This window comes from Mytilus galloprovincialis, chromosome 14 (genome assembly GCF_965363235.1).
Source record: "Mytilus galloprovincialis chromosome 14, xbMytGall1.hap1.1, whole genome shotgun sequence".
NCBI classification, from domain to species: Eukaryota; Metazoa; Mollusca; class Bivalvia; order Mytilida; family Mytilidae; genus Mytilus; species Mytilus galloprovincialis.
Genome location: NC_134851.1, coordinates 55,881,003 through 55,905,282, shown reverse-complemented (window position 1 = coordinate 55,905,282; position 24,280 = coordinate 55,881,003). Strand labels below are relative to the sequence as shown.

The following is a 24,280-nucleotide window of genomic DNA, read 5'->3' as shown; positions in this document are numbered from 1 at the left end:
GAAGGTCTAAAACGCGGAAGTGGAAAACGCGGAAGTGAAAAATAGGTGTATTATAACTAATATCTCTGGAACCGCTTTAGCTAAATCGATAAATAGAACTGATTCTAAAAGCTATTATAATAGGCTATAAGATAAAATTAAAAACATATTTATTTAAATATGCTTTTTTACCGAAAAGTTGACCGGAAGTCTTTCTTAGTGTGACTCTGGCAACACATTTTTGAACATTAAAACTTAAATTCACGAAAAAGCATATAACCCGGTCAAAGTCTGTAAATTGATTCTTGAAGACATTTAAATGACACATAATATGATATAAACAAAAAAATAAATATATTACTATAAAAGGGCAAAAAGTTGACCGGAAGTCACCCTTGTACACAAATGTTGAAGTGAAATTTTCAACTTTGAATTAAAATTCACAAAAATATAAAATGCCCGGTCAAAGTCTGTCAATTGATTCTTAAAGACATTTAAATGACAAATAACATGATATAAAGAAAAAAATAAATATATTACTATAAAAGGGCAAAAAGTTGACCGGAAGTCACCCTTGTATACAAATATTGAAGTGAAATTTTCAACTTTGAATTAAAATTCCCAAAAATATAAAAAGCCCGGTCAAAATCGAGAACAAGATTCGAAAAGACAATTTAATAACAAATGATTTGATATAAATAACAATAAAAATATATCAAACTAAAATTGCAAAAACTTGACCTGTTGCCTAGCTTGTGTTTTAATCTTGACCCCCCTTTTATGGAAAAAAAAAATGACTAAAACTAGATATAAAATACTTGCTATTTTTATTTCATTTAATCAAATTTCAATAGTATATCATTTCTGAAATTTCATGTGTTCCATTTAGACATTAACAACCCTCCTCCTTTTTCACCCGGGTTTGGGACCGGTACGTCTAAACACTGCTAAGGACTCCTTAGTGCACTAAGACTATACAATGCCACTAAGGACTAGGAGGACTACTGTTATACATGTTATTTTTACATATTATGTTAGAGATTGATATTTAATGCATAAATGTCAAATTTTATAGAAAAATAATCATAAATAAAAAAGATATTCAACATTTTCTAGGCACGTGCCCATTTTTCTTTGATATACCGAAAATCAATGAACCGATTGACACGTGCCAAATAATATAACAACTGATTAAACAATCATATTCTTTAATTTAAGTAATTAACAATTGTATCGAAAAGATTAATACTTGATTATCATAATAAAATGTGTTGTTTTTATTTAAAATGATTAAAAGGACAAATAATTTTCAATTTTTGCTTTTGTTTCATTTATTTCCCGACAAAGTTACTTGCCATAGGTTTTATCTTTGATGTGCGCCAACTAATAAGTAAGAGTGTGGTCAGCTTGGTAAAATGTTTATGTAAGAGACATGAAGACAAAATAAATATATATATTTATAACTTTTTTGTTTTTATTTTAATTCCGACAAAGATGCGTGTATATACAAATAGCTTCACTAAAACATGAGTAAAAACTATAAATCATGATGTACGAATAACGATTGAATTGAAAAAAAAAATACACAAAAGAACAATTCCTTGACATGGCACATTTCATAAAATCAGGTGCCAATTCTAGGCATCGACAGAACATTCAACCTCGGGCCAGTATTTGTAACTAACTTTGTCTACAAAAACAATAAAGTTGTGCGCAAGGAAACTGGTGATCATCCAATTTTCATCGACCCATTGTTTTTACATTGGGAAGGATCATTTCTAATTGTGAATCTGGCGCAGGTTCGAATTCAATTCCATAATCATTTGCTCTTGGTTGTTTTCTTCCTGATTTTTTGTCAATTTTTTTCTTGCTATTTTTTGAAAGTGCCCTTAAACTCACGACGTTATCTGTTTGTGTTGGCTGTAACCCTATACTCATTTTTGCAGCCAAAATATGAAAACAAGTAGATGAGGATTCACATTGACATGTTTCTTTTGGAAAAAGAGTTACACAGTATTTTCCTTTCCTGCCATTTACATTAAACGCACCTTGTTGTGGAACCAAAGTAATTAAATGATTGTCAACAATAAACCGTGCCAAACTTTGTTGACTGCTAACAGTCGGGTATTCTATGACAGGTTGTTGATTAACTATTACCTCATTATTTTCTAATTTGACCTGATTAGTACTAGTGTTCTCATCAGAGTTTGTTTGTTTTATGATTTCCTGTGAATTTAAATTGCCTAAAGGATCAGTGTCAGATTGGAAAGAATTAGACTGAAAAAGTGGCTTTTCGTTTTTTAAATATTCAATTACTTCATCAGGGCTTACAATTCTTTTTGGAAATATAGCATCTGATGGTGAAATAAATGCTCTACTAAACTCTTTTTTCAAATGATAATTTCCTAAACCAGAACGTCCACGTAAAATTTCATAATTCTCAAAATTTTGTATGTAATAAAAACCCAAAGCCAGTAAATCTACTGGTAGCTCTTTCCAATCATTTTCTCTTTTTAAAACGGCATTCATACTTTCGGAAAGATTGTTTGTTATTGCAGAATAAGGATCAAACATGCCGGGATATTTTTCAATTAACCATTTACCAGAGTGATTTTGAATTGCCGGAGATATATGTTTATTGAAATGTTCTAAAACTACGGGAGTCCATTTTATGTGACACGTGCTCACTTGTGACAACATAATTAGTCCACACGCCGACATTCCTTAAATACTATGATGCGAGCAAAAAAACCTAATTATTAATCAATTAATATAATTCATACTTTAATAATGCAATCAAACATAAATAAAATAGAATAATTAATAATCACTACCTTATATGATATAGTGTATAAGGTTGATTTAAAAATCTTTATAAAATTTAATATTTAGATTCAAAAGCATTAAAGAGACTGTCGGTCTAGGCTTTGCTATTTTATTTTAATGTTTTGCTCATTAATTTTATTACATATTATTTAGGTATTTGATATCTACTTTTTTTTTATATAAATTTTAGCATTAGTTCAGTTCCATTTAAGTATTTTGTACGTAAATTTTAGTTTGAAGTTGAATTTTTTACTTATTCTTTTACACACAAGATAGGGTTCCGGGCAACATTTTTTTTCTATTTTGAATTTTGAGGTATGTAAATTATATATTTCTATATCATACCATTTGTCAATGAATTTTCTTTCTGAATCATTTTCAGGATTTTGACCGGGCTTTTTATTTTTTTGTGAATTTTAGTATCAAAGTGAAAATTTCACTTCATCATTTGTATACAAGGGTGACTTCCGGTCAACATTTTTACCATTTATAGTAATGTAAATATATTTTTCTTTATATCATATTAATTGTTATTGAATTGTCTTTAAGAATCATGTTTTTGATTTTGACCGGGATTTTTATTTTTTTGTGAATTTAAGTTCAAAGTTGAAAATTTTACTTCATCATTTATATACAAGGGTGACTTCCGGTCAACTTTTTGCCCTTTTATAGTAATATATTTATTTTTGTCTTTATATCATATTATTTGTCATTTAAATGTCTTTAAGAATCAATTTACAGAATTTGACCGGGCTTTTTATATTTTTGTGAATTTTAATTCAAAGTTGAAAATTTCACTTCTATATTTATGTACAAGGGTGACTTCCGGTCAACTTTTTGCCCTTTTATAGTAATATATTTATTTTTTTGTTTATATCATATTATGTGTCATTTAAATGTCTTCAAGAATCAATTTACAGACTTTGACCGGGTTATATGCTTTTTCGTGAATTTAAGTTTTAATGTTCAAAAATGTGTTGCCAGAGTCACACTAAGAAAGACTTCCGGTCAACATTTCGGTAAAAAAGCATATTTAAATAAATATGTTTTTAATTTTATCTTATAGCCTATTATAATAGCTTTTAGAATCAGTTTTATTTATCGATTTAGCTTAACCGGTTCCAGAGATATTAGTTATAATACACCTATTTTTCACTTCCGCGTTTTCCACTTCCGCGTTTTAGACCCTCCCCAATGAAACCACCGGAAGTAAGACAGATAAGTCTAGATACCAACAAAATAATTTCCGTTTTAATAACACAACGGGCAATAATTTATTGAACTCACTTGTGATGTTTGACAAATTTCGTCATGAGAGTATTTTTCTGTAAGAATAAAAAGTTGCACAGTTGAGAAAAAATGTGTACGCCTGGGAATTGCTTGCATCATCAAATATGTCCTGAAGATTCACAAAAAAAATACGATAAAAATAGATCGAAATCATGAACAGTATACTTACGATCAATCTTAGTTGTAAGGTTTTTTTTGTTAAATTAACTCCTGATTCCCCCAAAATAAATTTAAAAATGGTGCAATTTAAGATGTTTTAATCAACCTCTTTCCACTGCTCCAATGATTGACATGAACCTTTTCCCCCATTTTGCTTTTTTTTTCAATTATTCTATTATTCAAATTAGTAATACTTACAAAGTTCTTTAAACACAATGGAAAAAAAAAAGAAAGGGAAAGGCATTTTATATGATATTCATCAATACACAGAAAGGCTTTCTACAAGGAGTTAGAAATCTGATGTTCAGTAGATTTCTTTTGCTGCTGTACGTGGTTCATGAGAGCTTCTTGTTTTTCGATTAGACTGTTGGTTTTCAGGTTTGAATGGTTTAACACTAGTAATTTTTGGGGCCCTTTATAGGTTACTGTTCAGTATACGTATCAGCAAAGGTTCTGTGTACAAGACCATACTTTGACATATAATAGTTTACTTTTACAATCTGTGACTTGGATTAAAAGTTGTCTCATTAGCACTCATACCACATCTTCTTATATCTTCTTCAGCTTTAACAAACTTCTTGTAAACTGTTTAACTTGCATTTTGTATTTTACTATTTTTTTTAGACCATATCCAGAAATCAACGCCACTTTGCTTATTTGAATATTATACTAAAGAAATCGAATATGGGTCACTGGAATTATATTGAAATGATAGGGAATTTTGAAAAAATGTCTTTTTTTAACTTTAATTTAAGTGATAGACAGGTTGCAGGGACAGAAAATAAATATACACAACAATATACACCATTTAAACGAAACATAATGACTGTTGACAAGTGTTGTTGCAAAAATCAAGGTTCCTGAGCTATTTTAAAAATCAAAGCAGGAGGCTTTTAACATTGCAGAATAAAATACAGGCTTAAATGGCTTAAACGTCAAATTTGCAAACTTTGTGTTGAAAATTGGATAACATGGTTATTGCAAAAACAGATTTCCGGGATAAAACTTGAAACTTAAATGTCTAGAGAATAAGCAAGTCCAAACCTTGTATGTGTAGTCGTTGGACTTTAGGTTGCCACGTAAAGTTAAAATGCCCCTTTTTCAAGAAGAATAAACTCACAAAAACACGAAAAATTCACTAAATTCACGTTCATTGTTTTGATTTTGACTGCCTGACAATTTTACGGAAATATCAGAGTGATTATAAACAAGGACTCTGTGACAGACAACTTATAATATCCGTGTTTTAAAGATTTTAATGATATCAAGCCAGTCCAGTTTAAACTATTATCACGTGGTACAATTCTCATATACATATAATGAATATTAATTAGCAAAAGTACTACTAATTTCTGGCTATGCTTTGTGTATTATGAATCCACTTTGTTTTATAGAAATAAGAAAGTAAATTCCACCTTGGCCATAACTATATGTAATGCATGATTTTCTACCATTAAAATAAAATAATAATCAAAAACACAAAACAATGGGAGTTTATATTTATTTTGTGATCACATGAAACATGACAAGCAGATCACCATGGTAACAGTATCCTTCATAAGGTGAGCAATTACAAACAAAACACAACAAATGATACTCTACAACATTAACTATTTATAAATAGCACTTATGTAACATTGACACGCCACACTGATTTCTTATTCTGAAGATAAGTTTCTGAGAAATTTCGAAGTCAAAGAATTAATTTCCCACATTTAATCACAAAATAAAGTTTTACATTGCATTTATTGTAAAAGGTTGGGATTGGGGATTGATAATTTAATTATTTCTTCATGAAAAATTAAATGTATGAATATTTAAATAATAACATATTTACTTACATACAAATTGAACCTTTAATTTTTTTAATTGGGGAGGGTGACCAATAGTTTTTTTGAACTGCTATTGAGAAGAAAAAAATAAATAAGAGTACTCGTCCATGATTCTAGCTTTTTCAATAGTAATGAAAAAATGAAAAAAATTGTCAAATGAATTTGGATTTCGATTTTAAAACACCAAATTGAATTATCTCCCCTCTTAAATGAAGACATTAGAGCAAAACTATCTCCCTTTATTAATTTAGATTAAAACCATTGTTTTTAGTTTTAACTTTTATAAATCTTAAAACGTTTTGTTTATAGAATACTAAAAAAAAAAAAGAACATTTCAAAGAATTCCTTTAAATTTGCAACTTAATTATTTTGTAAAAAAAATACCAAAGATGACAGCTTGCATCCTGGCTTGCATATATACCAAGTTGGGTATATTCAATTTAACAGATGTTTATAAAAATAACCTTTCCTTGCCTTTTACAAATCTCACCATTAAATCCATGCCCAGTCAAGACAAGTCAATGTAGCAATACAAAAGTGTACAATCACAACACAAAACTGATTACATTTATGTTTTTTTAAGTTAACTTCATTTTTTTTACACAATTCCATGGCACTTTATCAAAAACAAGTATATAAAATATTTATATAACATGTATACATTCATTTCTTACAATATAAAAGTCAACATGCTTGGGATTTATAATTTCCCAACATGCCCTCTAACCTCTAACTGGAAAAGCCTTTCTGTACAGTTGCTACTTTCTATTCTTATATGCAAAGCTTCTGTGTAATAGAATTTTATAAAAATACAAAGGGATAAAAAAAAAACACATATATTTTGCAAATGAATAAGAAAACCTACTTGTCATGTAGGTACTTTCATGAACAATAAGGTTCGATTTTGAAGAAAAAAAACTCTGCTGATGACGGGTTAAAAACTTAAAAAAAACAACAAAAAAAAAACAATTTCACTAGGATAACTTACAATTTGAATTATTAGAGCATCTTTAATGCAGAAAACATTAACTGTATATGAAAACAAAACATCAATACATTCAGATCTGCATATGATTCATTTAAATTATTTCAGGAAACATATAAGTGTATAAAATGAGAACAATGACTGTCATATGTCAGTGCTCTATATTTCATCAAATTACCTCCCTTTGACACTTAAGACCAGTTAAGGCTGTTCCAATATTAAACACATGAGGGCATGAGACACACTTTTGTTAGACTCAAACAACTTTTCAAATGAAATCATTATTTTAATATTTATCTTTTACATAATTCTAAGGAAAATACAAACTCCAACATGAGTACTTCACATTTCCCATACACGGATCAATTTTTGAACAGTTCATAGAAAAGAAAAAAAATCAAATGTCTGATCAAGATTGACAACTAGCTGAATATAAAATTATCAGTAATTCAGCTGTCAAGTGAGATACAAGGAGGTAATAACATAAGAGCTGTGTTGGATAAAAGTCAACCTCATGCAAGGACTACAAAAAACTGTTAAACAATTTTTGGTTTGAAAAAATTCTAAGAAAAGTCTGTAATTGATGAATAATTACGTTGCTTTAAAGTCCTTACAACACAGAACAAAATTCATCTTATTATTTTGTATATGAATGTTGCAAAATCAATTAAAGTCTTATAAATGCACATGTATACACTTGCAAAAAGTTGATTTCTTTCCGATGCAGCTCATATACAATTCTTAAGAGACATAATTCTTTTTTTCTCCCATACATGTAACACAATTAAGGGAGATAACTGGATAAGGTTTTCACTACCTTTCATTCATACAAAATAAATAACATTTATCAACTAAGATACACAATAATGACATTGCAATGACATATGATTGAAACTAATGAAAAAAGCACCATCAATTTATATTACAACGTGTAAAAAAATGTTAACTTAAATAATAATAAAAATAAACAATATATAAATAACAAAGCATAACTAAGTACTAATTTGGCACAAAAATTAAATTAACAACTTGTGTTAGATTACCTCCCCTTTTCATCTACAGTTGACAAAAGGGAAGTAATTTGTGATCATAGATATTATTTTGGTGTAAAAACACATACAAAATGTATTAAAAAATGGAATAATTTTACAATACTTTTCAACAAATCTTTCTTTTTTTTATAGAGAAAACTGTCTAAAATGAGTATATGTCTGACAAATCTTTATTAATACACAAAACATCCCTTTTTAAAGAGAAAATAGTTTAAAAAAAATGAAAATATATGCTCCATTTACATGTTTACCATTAAGCAGTTACTGATTAATATTGCATTGAAAAGACGGCAAAAATTACCTACAGCTACAAATGGCAAACATGTGTTAACAACTTTGTTGTTTAAAAATCTGGTTAAAAATAGAAAAATTATTCTAAACCTAAAAGCAAAATAACAATTCTGTATACATGTTTTAAGCTCTGAATAATTATACATGAAAATGAAATTTGTAACAAACACAATTATTTTTACACTTTTTCTTAAGCATTAGGTTCAGATACTGTTGTCTGTTTTTTTGTTTTTTATTAAATGCTTATAGTCCTGAAGTAAAAGAATGTCACAGGATATTAACAAGGTTTTCTCTGTTGTACAGATATACAGGGCAAAATTTGGTTCCTTGAAAAATTTCAGCTCATGAAATATTCAAAGTCAGAAACTAAATTTTTTTTCTCAAGTTTTCATATACCATGTTTAGTCAAAACAGATGGTTTTGCCGTTCTGATGAAACTGTAGCAGAAGTTTTGCTATTCACAGAGATAAGATTGCAGACAAGAAAAATGTGAAATTACATCAACTCAAACAGGTTTAGCCCAAGAAACCACAAATTTAATTATATAAACTTCATGTTAAAATCTCATTTACAGAAGTTTACATTTAGTAGAAAAAAATACTTAGAGATCATTTGTTTAAAATTGTTAGCATTGTAAATTAATAGACTGACAGTGGCAATTGTTTAAGATTTACTTTAGCCATTGCAAATTATTCATACTTTTATTGTCAGTCTGCTTCCTCTTTCAAAATTTTTTAATTTAAAAAAAAAAAAAAATCATGGTGTTGAAACATTTCCATTATCAGCCTATTGACTTTTAGAAGGTAAAACATTTACTCAAGTCAAACATTCTTTTGAAAAGTAAAACATTATAAAATACCATTCATAAAACATTTCTCGTTCTCCTAAAAGATTAATAATCTAAAGGACCAAAGGAAATTTCCTTGTTTCCACCAAAATGAAAACCATGTCACACCAACTTGAATATTAATTGTTTTGGACATTGTAAGCCTATCACAGCGTTTTGGTGATGCTTTGGAAAATATTACCAAGAAAGTATTAGATTCTAAAAAATACAAATTAGTCTATGTCACAGCCTTTAAGATATCTTTTTTTTTTCATTACGGAAAACGGGTGATATGTTTAAAAATCTTTTACAGCAGAATTATGTGTACTACATGCATTCAGTTAATATACTGGAGAAAATCTCAATTCTCCTTAACAATTTTGAATCTTTCAAAAGTCTGTTTAAATGGGATTCTAAATGATCCTTTTCCTAAATAGATATAAAACCAAGTTTAAGTTTTAACCTACGATTTTCATCATTTTCATCATAAGTTCAATATTTTTGTTTGTACTTTGTTGTTTTATAATTTGATTGGCTTATAAAACTATCTTTTGTTTCATTATGATATGTACGTAGTTCACAAACGGATCAGATTGATTTTTTGGTTCGTTTTGCAAACATGTACACATTCAATTATATTTGCTGTAAAAATCTACAGGACTAGAAAATAATAAAGGCATTGAACCTTTACAATGCCTTATGAAAAAAATTAAAATAGATTTAGAAAAAACCTGTACAATGCCTCATGAAAAACAATTAAAAATGAGGTAAAACTATGTTTTCATGGTTTTGACAAACCTTTTATACAATCTAAAGTAGAACAGGCATACTTTGTAGAACATTTAATTTCTTGGTCTTCTTATTATTTACACATGAAAATTGTTATCTCTCAAATAATCTTAGATGTATCTATAGTAGAAAAAAAATATATGGCTGGTTGATAATCTATTCTTCAAGAAACTCTACATAGTACTGAGCTTCTTTCAAGTAATTCTTTATACTGGTAGGAATCGGCAAGGAATCAATATGATCCCGTCGAACAATTTGTAGAATCTTAAATCGGCAAGAGTGCTGCAAAGACTGCATCTGTTTGAATCTTGATACTGGGTGGAGAAGATGAACTGGCATAGGAGGTGCTCCTGGACCGGAGGGCCTTACAAAGTAAAGGAATTGTCCATTCCGAGAATTCTGGACACATTGTTCTATGAATTGTTTAATGGTTGACTTCCCATGTGTGTCTGGTTGTGACCAAAAGCTGAATTTCCCTAAAATAAAACAAAAGGATATTTATGTAATTCATATTTCTGATGTGACAACATACACATACATGTACTTTTGTTATATGTCATGATTAAATACTAATTATAAATCTCTAAAAAGTTTCATTTTTCTATCATCAGATTATGCCTTTACAAGACAAATTCTGATGATTTTTTAGTTACATTTTCCCATTAAATAATTATATGCATCCAGTAGTTTATCTAAGACTTATTCAGCTAAGCCTTACAAGTTCCAAAAAAAACTCTTATTTTGCCAAGCTCATCTCTGAAAAACAACTTGATTTTACCATAACTGAAAGTGCAATCATGTCTCAGTTCTCTGCTGAGGTTTCTATTTGTGGTCCATCAGTTTTAGGAATGGCTACATGTATACAACAAACATTCAGTGAATCTCATTAGTGTAACTATGGATACTGTAGACCCACTAGTTTTTGTGAGCGATTAATTTTTGCAAATTTGCGAGTAGCAAAATTAATGCGAATATAAATCATCGCGAAACTTTGTAAAACATGGATATTTCCTTATTTAACTACATGAAACAAATTTGAAAATATCGAAACTAAATCGTCGTGAAAAGGGCTAGTAAAGGCTAGACGGGAACTTAAGTATCCGCGAAAATAAGTTGAATTACAGTAATTAAAGAATTACCCAACATTTCAACCTACCTTTATGATGTTCAATTCTCGTGTGGTGTACACGACCTTGCATGTTGAAGGACAAACTCAGAATATATCTGTCATCAGAGCTGTCACGCACTAAGAAGGATCCATCCGGTTTATCTATCAGCTTTATCTCAGCCTCTTCCCAGCTTAATGGACCCCAATACCAACCACACTAAAATTATAATTAGCAATACAGATAAAACATGTTAACCAGATGCTCCGCAGGGCGTAGCTTTATACGACCACAGAGGTTGAACCCTGAACGGTTGGGGCAAGTATGGACACAACATTCAAGCTGGATTCAGCTCTAAATTTGGATTGTGATTAAATAGTTGACACAGTATAGGTTTCTGACACAGAATGAATGTGTTCTAATGAACTTAAAATTTTTGTTTTCTCTTAGAGCAATTCACTATGCTGTTGAATATTAATCCTCTCAAAAAAATGTTTGAAGAAATTTTCTTTTTTATTTATGAAATTTCAAATGAGAAAAATTGAACCCAATTTTTTTAATCACATCCCCCTTTCCCTTATTCCAAAACTAATCTCAATTAAAATTTCTAATGGAGTTTGCAACAATAACTACTCATTTAAATACATCATAAAATATTAAGATGTAAAAAAAACTGCTTGTTATCACTGAATGGTAAAGATTATTTTAATTTATCAGTTGGTAGTAAAAAGTGAATATACATTGTATATTGTATATAACAAAGATTTAAGGTGATTCTGGACAAAGAAAGATAACTCCAATTAAAAAAAAATCTTGCTATTGCACAATATTTTGCAATTAGATGTTTCTTGCTTACTATTCTGGACAAAGAAAGATAACTCTAATTAAAAAAAATTTTGCTATTTCACAATATTGTGCAATTAGATATTTCTTGCCATTGCGCAATACTGTGCAATTGAAAAGACTTGCTATTGCACAATACTAAATATAATAATTTTAGATCCTGATTTGGACCAACTTGAAAACTGGGCCCATAATAAAAAATCTAAGTACATTTTTGGATTCAGCATATCAAAGAACCCCAAGATTTCAATTTTTGTTAAAATCAGACTAAGTTTAATTTTGGACCCTTTGGACTTTAGTGTAGACCAATTTGAAAACAGGACCAAAAATGAAGAATCTACATACACAGTTAGATTTGGTATATCAAAGAACCCCATTTATTCAATTTTTGATGAAATCAAACAAAGTTTAATTTTGGACCCCGATTTGGACCAACTTGAAAACTGGGCCAATAATCAAGAATCTAAGTACATTTTTAGATTCAGCATATCAAAGAACCTAACTGATTCATTTTTTGTCAAAATCAAACTAAGTTTAATTTTGGACCCTTTGGACCTCAAAGTAGACCAATTTGAAAACGGGACCAAAAGTTAAGAATCTACATACACAGTCATGACAGTTAGATTCGGCATATCAAAGAACCCCAATTATTCAATTTTGATGATATCAAACAAAGTTTAATTTTGGACCCTTTGGGCCCCTTATTCTGTTGGGACCAAAACTCCCAAAATCAATACCAACCTTCCTTTTATGGTCATAAACCTTGTGTTTAAATTTCATAGATTTCTGTTTACTTATACTAACGTTATGGTGCGAAAACCAAGAAAAATGCTTATTTGGGTCCCTTTTTGGCCCCTTATTCCTAAACTGTTGGGACCTAAACTCCCAAAATCAATACCAAACTTCCTTTTGTAGTCATTAACATTGTGTTTAAATTTCATTGATTTCTATTTACTTAAACTAAAGTTATTGTGCGAAAACCAAGAATAATGCTTATTTGGGCCCTTTTTTGGCCCCTAATTCCTAAACTGTTGAAACCAAAACTCCCAAAATCAATCCCAACCGTTCTTTTGTGGTCATAAACCTTGTGTCAAAATTTCATAGATTTCTAATTCTATTAACTTAAACTAAAGTTATAGTGCGAAAACCAAGAAAATGCTTATTTGGGCCCTTTTTGGCCCCTAATTCCTAAAATGTTGGGACCAAAACTCCCAAAATCAATACCAACCTTCCTTTTGTGGTCATAAACCTTGTGTTAAAATTTCATAGATTTCCATTCACTTTTACTAAAGTTAGAGTGCGAAAACTAAAAGTATTTGGACGACGACGACGACGACGACGCAGACGACGACGCCAACGTGATAGCAATATACGACGAAAAATTTTTCAAATTTTGCGGTCGTATAATAAGACTGTCTGACTTCAAAAAAGTCAATAAGTTCACACCATGGTTTTTAGCGAGGTTTTGGTTGCTCTGTTTTTTTCCTTTTGTGTTTTATTTGAAGATTATTTGTCATGTTCCTTTTTGTTTTTCCTTTGCAGTCTTCACGCTGAGTGGCAGCCCAGGCTTGTAAAATTGTTATCGGGCCTGTAAAAATCATATCTACAGGCCAACAGAATCTAACTAAAAATTTTCAAAAAATGACCTCTGGGCTTGTAGATTTAACAGTTCATCGTGAAGACTGCCTTTGACTTATTGTCTCTTGGTATTTTCTGTCTCTTGTTTTATTTCATGGTTTATCTATGCTTTTTAAACCTTCTCAATTCCTTGTTGTTAGTATAAATTATAATGGTGTCTATCATTTGTGTCATTCAGATGTTTTTTCATTGTACATGTATTTGTACCTGTATAATCAATATATATTCTTTTCTTCATCATGTTCATGATCATCAAAGAGGAAATTTTATAAATGAGCTGTATCAGATATAATTTATGCAAGTACACATATACATGTACATACATGTATTACAAATTACACTTTGATTGATTTTTTCGAAAACATTCAAATACATGTATGAAATAAAAGATGAACTTTGGTCTGTTTTATCATGTTTGTATGGTTCATATAGCATCTCAATTTTGAATATTCAAACTGTTAGATACAATGCATACATATTTTTTCAACCCAAAATTAGATGTATTGCTATTCATTTGCCTAAGATCAATTTATATCGAACCAAGCTGACTTACATCTTTCAACTGTTGCATACTTTCCATAAAATCTTGTCTGTAGCCTGAAAAAGACAAAAAAAATGTTTCACTTTTACTGATCTTTACTGTAGATCTATCTAAAGTATGATTAAAGAATAAGTATAGTAGATTTTCATGATTGATTGACAATTGCTTTATGCTGCACAAGTGCAAATAGGCCAGAACATTGAAGAACACTAACTACTATAAGTTATTCTGTCTCTAAGTGCCCAATGCCATTAATAGACTATTAGCTATAGATATATGGTCAGTGATAGCATAAATATATCATTATGTATGTCGTAGACTGCAGTACTAGTCTTTTTCAATCCTTTTTTTACTTTGTCATGAAATATCTGCCCTTAATCTATATGTATTTCGTGGTACCTTTTGAAATATTCATGATTTTATAATTCCATATTTCAGCATAATATACAGTTTATAAACATGATAAAATGGTTTTACACTGGTAATTTTTGGGGCCCTTTATAGCTTGCTGTTCGGTGTGAGCCAAGACTACATGTTGAAGGCCATACCTTGACCTATAATGATTTACTTTTATAAATTGTTATTTGGATGGAGAGTTGTATCATTGGCACTCATACCACATCTTCCTATATCTTTATAATTTTTATAGTCTTGTACATGCATGTAAAAATTTGGAAAACAACGAAATTAAGCCACAAACAAAATAATTTCACAGTACTTAAAACCTTTACCTATTTCTTTCTGTAATCTTGGTACAACTGCTGGTGGTCGACTATCAATGTCAACAGACCTTTGTCTCAATACTGGTGGACCTGACGGACTTACAGAGTCAACATTTCCATTCTGGTCCCTTTCTGTCACATCAGCAGTGTTCGTAACAATGGTAACATCAGAATCATTTTTTTGGTGATATAACTCAGCTATTGTCATGTGAATAGGTTCTGAATCGTCGTAATAAAAGTCGGGAAGTCTTTGGAGATTAGACATTTGATTTTGTGAACCCTGATCATGACCTTCTGAACTTGTCTCTGCACATGCTCCCTCGTTCACTCCATTTGAATCGCTGTCCAAATCATCGGCGAAGGAACTCCTTCTACTCACCAGGCTTTCTAAAATTGCATCTGCATCATCTTCATATGACATAACATGAATATCACTGAGAACCTCAGACGAGCGAATACTAGAATTATCGTCACTTTCTGCGAATGAGCTGACGGAATCTAATGTAGAACTTTTCCTATGATGATTACCAAATGCCCTATATTCAAATCGTGAATCACTAAAATACTGTGTTTGTGAAGTTTCTGGAGTTGGAACAAAATTCTTTTTAGGATTACCTACATTCTCACATTTATCATAAAAATCACTTTCAAAATCTAAATTTATTTTTTGGCGGATATCTGTACTACCAAAACCTGTTGCCCCTTCAATTAAGCCTTCATTTTGTATGCTTTCATTCCTCAACAAACTGTCTTCACAATAAAGATTCCTTCTAACTGACGCATAACTCTCAAACTCTACAGGTGTTCTACAAATTTCGTTATCGGACAGAGAATTTTGTCCTGATTGATTGTCTTTAGCATTATCAATCATTTGAGCACTATTTCCCGTATTATCGACATTATGGTTGTTATAACAACTGTTAAAGTTTTCGCTTACTACATTAGCACTATATTTGGACATTTTACCACAATCTGTACATGTATTCTCTAATCCCTCCGATATCCAGCCTAATCTTACTTCCCTTTCCTGAACATCATCGACCTTGTCCTTTCTTTTAATCATCTCTACGTCCTTGACCTCTGCGTATCCCTCATCTTCTTCAGATATGTGTAAGATTTCTAATTCCTCCGGAATGCTCTCCCCTTCTGTTGATAATGGTGAGTCAAGAACGATACATTTGACTGTATCACTTGAGCTGATAGATACAGACAGACTACCACACGTATCTGATATGCAAGATGTACTTTCATTTTCACATTTTGATGAGTCAGCATTTTCACTATTTTCACTTTCAGTAACTGAATCATATTCACTGAAGCCATTTGTATTACATGTATTAGATTTTGAATTTTTATTATCTTCAGTAATAATACTATGGCTACATTGACAATCTTCTCCTGTATCATTTGCATTATCTGTTAATGATATAGCACTGTCTTCAATACAGTTTTTCATGTTAGTGACCTTAACATGTGTTAAACCTTGATCTTTGTTTTCTCTAGTTAAGTTCATATCATTCAAGTTTCGACTTTGAATTTCGTCACTGTAGCTCTTTAAAGAATCAGGAGTTTTCAGATCATCATACATGCTATATTTCCTTGCCGGTAGAGGTGGTCCTTCCTCTGGAGACATTGTTTTATTAGGAATATCCACATTATTTTCAAAACATTGTTTATCTGATAATGATAACGTCTGTGACGTTTCCTTTTTTTGAGATCTTTTACGAAATAAAATTTTTGGGTTTGCGTAGAGATCGCCAGTGCCACTATACTTACACAAACAAGTATCAGAATTACAAATTCCATGATTACCATGTGACATGCCTTCCTCATGAATATTTATGTTCTCATTTTTTATAGGACAACTTCCTATTCGAGTTAATATTGGGGAATTTCCACAGATTGTAAAGGGTCTCTGCGACCTTGACCCGGTCAAATTGATATCACTCACACAAGAAGATGCTTGAAAACAGTCTGGACTTACATCAACCCTTGGACTTGCTATTCCGCTGTCTCTGTTTGGATCAAGTCCTATCAGATCATTTGACCGAAAATAATTTTCTACTGTTCCAGATGACTGAGTTCTCCGATGCTGACTAACCCTCAGGTTACTTTCTCTTTCGAAATTCTCCTCAATGGGGTTATTTGTAGATCTTACCACCATACTTTCAGCCATCTGGTGGAGTTTCATTTTCCGACGAACTTCGTCTAGTGTTTCGTAGCCTGGATCAGGTTCTATAAATATCTCATCCTTTTCCATGATAGTGTTATCCAAATCAATAGCTTCGTCGTCTGCTACTAAAAAATCGTTTTCCACAGTGTTATCTTCCTCAAAGCTACGGTTCATTGATTTATCAAATTCAAATATCCCATTTCCATTTACCATCGGAACGTCTGTCTTATTTCTTTTTTTCTTATTTCCCTGGTTCATAACAGTGATAATTGGTTTCTCAGCAAGTCTCTCTGATTGAGTTCTTGCAATCTCAGTTTGTTTATCTCGCTCTGATTTTGATGAATATTCATCACTCCTACGTCTAAAAGAGACCCCTTGTACACTATCATCTTCTGGTATCCCAAACTCGTATCCTTTACTCCGTAACCTAAACCTGCGTCTGAGTCTTCGGAACAGACCACCATTTGAGGCAGGCGATGCTTTGCCTGGGGAGACACCTGGTGGCAAGGTTTGAGATTTTTGTTTACGTTGCTCCATCTCTTATTCTTTAGGTCATTTTAGACATTTCAACTTAACCCTTCATAGGAAAACCTGTGAATAAAAAAAAAATCATACCATTACGTACTACTGCAATTTCCTTGGGAGGAAGATTGTATTTATAACAAATTGCTTTTGAGCACTGAATTGAAAAGATTGCTTCATTTTTCAATTTCCTGAATTCAAAATAAGATTTGGAAATTGTAATTACATGTAGCTAGGCAAATTATAAATTTGAGTTGGAGCAAAATTTGCAAAAAAAGCGGTAAATACTAGTGACCACGCCAGTGGTAAATACTGGACGATTGAAATTTTGAGTGGTCATTTATACTATAACCAGGTGCTCCGCAGGGCGCAGCTTTATACGACCGCAGAGGTCGAACCCTGAACAGTTGGGGCAAGTATGGACAAAACATTCAAGCATGATACAGCTCTGAATTTGGATTGTGATCAAATTTTTGACATTACATGGGTTTTTTTTACACAAAACAAATGCCAAGATTTTACAAATCAATTAAAGATTTCTTCTTCAAACTTTTTAAATCTAAAATTAAATAGTTGACACAGCATAGGTTTCTGACACAGAATGAATGTGGTCTAATGAACTTAAAAGGTTTTTTTTGCCTTTGAGCAATTCACTATGCTGTTGAATATTAATCCTCTCAAAAAAATGTTTGAAGAAATTTTCTTTTTATTTATGAAATCTGAAATGAGAAAAATTTAACCCCCCCCCCCACTTTTTTTTCACATCCCCGTTTCCCTTTTTCAAAACTGATATCAATTCAAATGTAAAAAAACTGCTTGTTATCACTGAATGGTAAAGATTATTTAAATTTATCAGTTGGTAGTAAAAAGTGTATATACATTGTATATTGTATATAACAAAGATTTAAGTTGATTCTGGACAAAGAAAGATAACTCCAATTAAAAAAAATTCTTGCTATTGCACAATATTGTGCAATAGGATATTTCTTGCTTACTATTCTGGACAAAGAAAGATAACTCTAATTAAAAAAAAATTAGCTATTTCACAATATTGTGCAATTAGATATTTCTTGCCATTGCACAATACTGTGCAATTGAAAAGACTTGCTATTGCACAATACTTAATATAATAATTTTAGATCCTGATTTGGACCAACTTGAAAACTGGGCCCATAATCAAAAATCTAAGTACATGTTTAGATTCAGCATATCAAAGAGGCCCAAGAATTCAATTTTTGTTAAAATCAAACTTAGTTTAATTTTGGACCCTTTGGACTTTAATGTAGAATTTGAAATTTGAAAACAGGACCAAAAATGAAGAATCTACATACACAGTTAGATTTGGCATATCAAAGAACCCCAAGGATTCAATTTTTGATGAAATCAAACAAAGTTTAATTTTGGACCCTTTGGACCTTAATGTAGACCAATTTGAAAACTGGACCAAAAAACTTCAATAATCAAGAATCTAAGTACATTTTTAGATTCAACATATCAAAGAACCCAACCGATTCATTTTTTGTCAAAATCAAACTAAGTTTAATTTTGGACCCTTTGGACCTTAATGTAGACCAATTTGAAAACAGGACCAAAAGTTGATAATCTACATATACAGTTAGATTCGGCATATCAAAGAACCCCAATTATTCAATTTTGATGAAATCAAACAAAGTTTAATTTTGGACCCTTTGGGCCCCTTTTTCCTAAACTGTTGGGACCAAAACTCCCAAAATCAATACCAACCTTCCTTTTATGGTCATAAGCCTTGTGTTTAAATTTCATAGATTTGTATTTACTTATACTAACGTTATGGTGCGAAAACCAAGAAAAATGCTTATTTGGGTCCCTTTTTGGCCCCTAATTCCTAAACTGTTGGGTCCTAAACTCCCAAAATCAATACCAACCTTCCTTTTGTGGTCATAAACATTGTGTTTAAATTTCATAGATTTCTATTTACTTAACCTAAGGTTATTGTGCAAAAACCAAGAAAAATGCTTATTTGGGCCCTTTATTGGCCCCTTATTCCTAAACTATTGAAACCAAAACTCCCAAAATCAATCCCAATCTTTCTTTTGTGGTCATAAACCTTGTGTCAAAATTTCATAGATTTCTATTAACTTAAACTAAAGTTATGGTGCGAAAACCAAGAAAATGCTTATTTGGGCCCTTTTTGGCCCCTAATTCCTAAAATGTTGTGACCAAAACTCCCAAAATCAATACCAACCTTCCTTTTATGGTCATAAACCTTGTGTTAAAATTTCATAGATTTCTATTCACTTTTACTACAGTTAGAGTGCGAAAACTAAAAGTATTCGGACGCCGGACGACGACGACGACGACGACGCCGACGCCGACGCCAACGTGATAGCAATATACGACGAAAATTTTTTCAAAATTTGCGGTCGTATAAAAACCACTAATTCACAACTGGTCAAATATGATTACTATTAATAATGAAATATAGAAAGTGTTTTAAACAGTTTTAAAGCTTTCATTTCTATTTCGATTGTAAATTCAAAGAAATCAATTCAAACAGGGATCTACATTGATTAATGAGTACATAATATTATAGTAAAAGATAAAATCTTTTCATCCCTGCTTCAAAGTTTCCATTTCCAGCATGAAGAAGGTATTTGTCCCATAGTTAAATAGAGAGGAAATAATTTATTGTTTAAGAGGGTCTTTATATATATCACTTTTTATTACTTTTAACCCATGTACTGTCATGTCATGCATGTGACTGTCACCATTTATTGGGGGCTGTTGTTTTAGTAATTATTTTTTCACACCTAGCAATGCCAGGTGATAGGTAAAAAGACACCTGTAACTTCATTTACTTGTAGTTTTATTTACCTTTTAATACTATTAATTACCTGTAAAATCATACTTTTTTTAAGTAAAAATATATTGATTTATAAATGTTGATATAATATGTAAATTTTTATATTTCTTTAGTATGCAATATCATAATTCATAAAAACTAAATTTTTAATCAGTATGAAGAAGTGTTATAAATGAATAAAACATATCAAATTCATTAATTTTATAAGCTGACACATGTTTAAAATTAAAATTTAAGTATATTTGACTTTTTATCAAGTTTTTACCTCGATAAATAAACAACCATGAAAATTTCAATCGACCAGTATTTGCCAGTATTGACCACTTGGGGAGTATTGTGCAGGGCGGTAAAAGCCGGTAAATACCAGGGGTGGTATTTACCGACCAACCTTGAGTTGGAGTAATCTTCCTTTGTTCATGATTGTTCATTTGAAGTTGGACTTATTTTTATTACAAATTTATTCACTATGAATAACTTTTGAAAATTTTAATAAATGAAATAGTGTAGTAATTCAAATAAACATCGTACTGTAACTTGAATATCTTAACTTTGCTTGATATTGACTGGATGGGATCTAAAGAATGGTTACGTCCTTGCACTATGAACAATGTATGACATGTATGAAAGGTAGCAATTAATATACTTCATTTTTTTCCCATTTATTTGCAATTGACATGTGTTGAGCTTTTGATTTAGCCATTCATTAATGGTCTTTCTGTTTTGAATTTTCCTAGAAGTGACAGTCCAGTATATGTTTGTTAATCATGTTAATTTACTTCCTATTTACATTCTAAGACCTTATCACTTTTTTAGAACCTGCAACAATGATCAGACAATTGCCCAGAGTTCCTATTTACATTCTTAGACCTCATAACTTTTTAGAACCTGCAACAATTGACCAGAGATTTTGCAACCCTTTAATTATTTACATCATACAGCAATCACTTTTCTGCATAGTTCAAAGTGGCTGCATGTCAGACATTTTCTCTAATAAAGCCAAAATCTTACGTGAACATCTGTGATCATGATGATAGCCAGAAAAGGGTCTTTAAGATTTTTTAAATTTTTGTTGTTGAAAGTTATGATAATATAGTAGATGAAAACATTTTAGGAAAGACTCACACATAAGTTAGGGGCAGACTTAACAAACAGGGGGAGTTAACGGGAAGTACCAGCACAACTCTATGAAATTCAGAAAATGAAGCAGAATTTTTTTTTATAATACTTTGAAGTTTTGACATCCCATATGTTATAATTCCTTTAAGAATTGTAAGTGTGTAGCAGTATTATTTTTTTTTTTATCAGGTAAACCTTATCTCATTTGCAATTCTTTTAAAATTTTCAACGACATGTAATTCATATTACAACCAGAATGTGTCCCAAGTACACGGATGCCCCATCCGCATTATCATTTTCTATGTTCAGTGGACCCTGAAAATGTAATCTCTTATTTGGCATTAAAATTAGAAAGATCATATCATAGGGAACATGTTTACTAAGTTTCAAGTTGATCGGACTTCAAGAATCTGGGTCTGTGCGCGCCCAATCACGATCGCACTGACCCACTCACGTTCGCCCCAGTTCACTTTCGCTCCCTACACGTTCCCACCCAAAGTCCGTTCACCCCCAATTTTTATTGGTTTTTTTATTGTGTTAATGGAGACCCTTTCAGAGGCATATTATACCATGTCTCTGATGGTTTGTAATCGAGTTTTGCTATAAAAATATTTGATTTCCTTGTTTCTAAATAAAGTGAGATTCTGACAAACATTGTTTTGTGTCATGGTAGATCATGGTAAGTGCATTGCTAAAAAACATTTTTTTTTTCATTGTTCCATAAGGAATTAGGATTCTGACAAAGTTTTTTTTTATGTGGTAAATAATTCGTAATCATGTTTTATAAAATAGTGTATTGCTATAAATATTTTTATATACATGTAAATACCAATTACTACATAATTAACATTTAAAAATTAATCATCAAATTAATAAAATGAATCTACATAATTTTATTCCGATTATTTCGAAAAATATCTAATGGTTCAACTGAAATTCAAACTAGCATGACTAGAGGCTCTAAAGAGCCTGTGTTGCTCACCTTGGTCTATGTGCATATTAAACAAAGAATACAGATTTATGGATTCATGACAAAACTGTGTTTTGGTGACAGTGATGTTTGTAGATCTTACTTTACTGAACATTCTTGCTTCTTACAATTGTCTCTATCTCTAATAAACTTGGCCCTTTAGATACAGAGGGAAAATATTTTGTAAAAATTTACAAAAATTTACCGAATTAATAAAAATGGTTAAAAATTGACTATAAAGGGCAATAACTCCTTAAGGGGTCAACTGACCATTTTGGTCATGTTGACTTATTTTCAAATCTTACTTTGCTGAACATTATATATATATAGTGCTGTTTACAGTTTATCTCTATCTATAAAAGCATTCAAGATAATAACCAAAAACGGAAAAATTTCTTTAAAAATTACCAATTAGGGGCAGCAACCCAACAGCAAGTTGTCCAATTCATCTGAAAAAGTCAGGACAGAGAGATATTGACTTGATACACAATTTAACCTTGTCAAATTTGCTCTAAATGCTTTGGTTTAAGAGTTATAAGCCAAATTCTACATTTTACCCCTATGTTCTATTTTTAGCCATGGCTGCCATCTTGGTTGGTTGGCCGGGTCACTGGACACAATTTTATAACTAGATACCCTAGTGATGATTGTGGCCAAGTTTGGTTAAATTTGGTCCAGTAGTTTCAGAGAAGATATTTGTAAAAATAAACGACGACGGACGACGAAGGGCTAAGTGATAAGAAAAGCTCACTTGGCCCTCTGGGCCAGGTGAGCTAATAAAAATTGGGCGCTAACGTGTAGGGTGCAAACATGTATTGGGCATGAACGGACCTGATACTGGACTTCAACCTCATAAAGAACGACCTCGACCAAAAACTTTAACCAAAACTTTAACCTGAAACGGGACGGACGGATGAACAGACAAACAGATGAACGAGCAGACGGACGGAGGACGCACAGACCAGAAAACATAATGCCCATAAATGGGTCATAAAAATACATGTCTCAGACACTGGGAAATCCAGAGGAAATTTTAGCTGTCGATTTCTTTTAGGTGCTTCTGGTAGACTCGTGTGTGTGTGTGTTTTTCATAGTTATTACTTTACACATCCTTGGAGCAGTTATAAATAGAAAATCATAGAACATGTAGAAACAGACTTGTACGTCAATAATTTACGGTGTCTTGTGATCGATTTTTTAGGTAAGTGGTCGAATGGAGGAAATCCGTTTGAGGTTGATTTTGTTTTAGTATATTCTCACCATTTGAAGTATACTCGAGACAACCGAATGCTGCCATAGTTATCATTTTAACAGAAAATACATTAAATTCCTTCAAACTCAACAGTTTGCTTTGATTATCAAAAACAGGAAGTGCTAATTTATATTGATCGGGTGATTAAAAAAACTAGATTTACAAACAAAACGATTTTCACGACCCATGGATGTGACTTAAAAACTGTAAACCCCAATATATAGCGCAAAGAAATTTTATTAACTATTTTAAAATCAAATCATTCACTTAATTCATAATATAGTCAACAACTTTGAATACAGTTAATTATATCAAAATAATGAAAACCAGTCCTCACACCTAAATTCTTAAGCTGACAAAATCTTTCTAAAAACCAGGCTTCGAAATTTTTAACTCAATTAATATAAACAACGTTTGATATTGCAGTCCGCGCACCTAAGACCTAAAACTACTATAAATAGAGTAGTCTCAGCTAAGACTTATAAATTCACTTTACTATTATATTGTGTAAAACTTATATTTCTTA

General features: G+C 31.2%; 1 protein-coding gene across 1 annotated transcript; it reads right to left on the bottom strand.

The window, feature by feature from the left end:
* Positions 1-5,740: 5,740 nt before the first annotated feature.
* LOC143059561 (uncharacterized) lies at positions 5,741-23,884 on the bottom strand. Its single transcript, XM_076233081.1, has 5 exons — positions 23,763-23,884; positions 14,889-17,643; positions 14,170-14,213; positions 11,186-11,354; positions 5,741-10,505 (listed from the first exon to the last, which is right to left on the bottom strand). The coding sequence occupies exons 2-5, from the start codon at positions 17,587-17,589 to the stop codon at positions 10,186-10,188; spliced, it is 3,234 nt and encodes a 1,077-aa protein (XP_076089196.1). The 5' UTR covers positions 17,590-17,643; positions 23,763-23,884; the 3' UTR covers positions 5,741-10,185.
* Between the last annotated feature and the right edge of the window lie 396 nt (positions 23,885-24,280).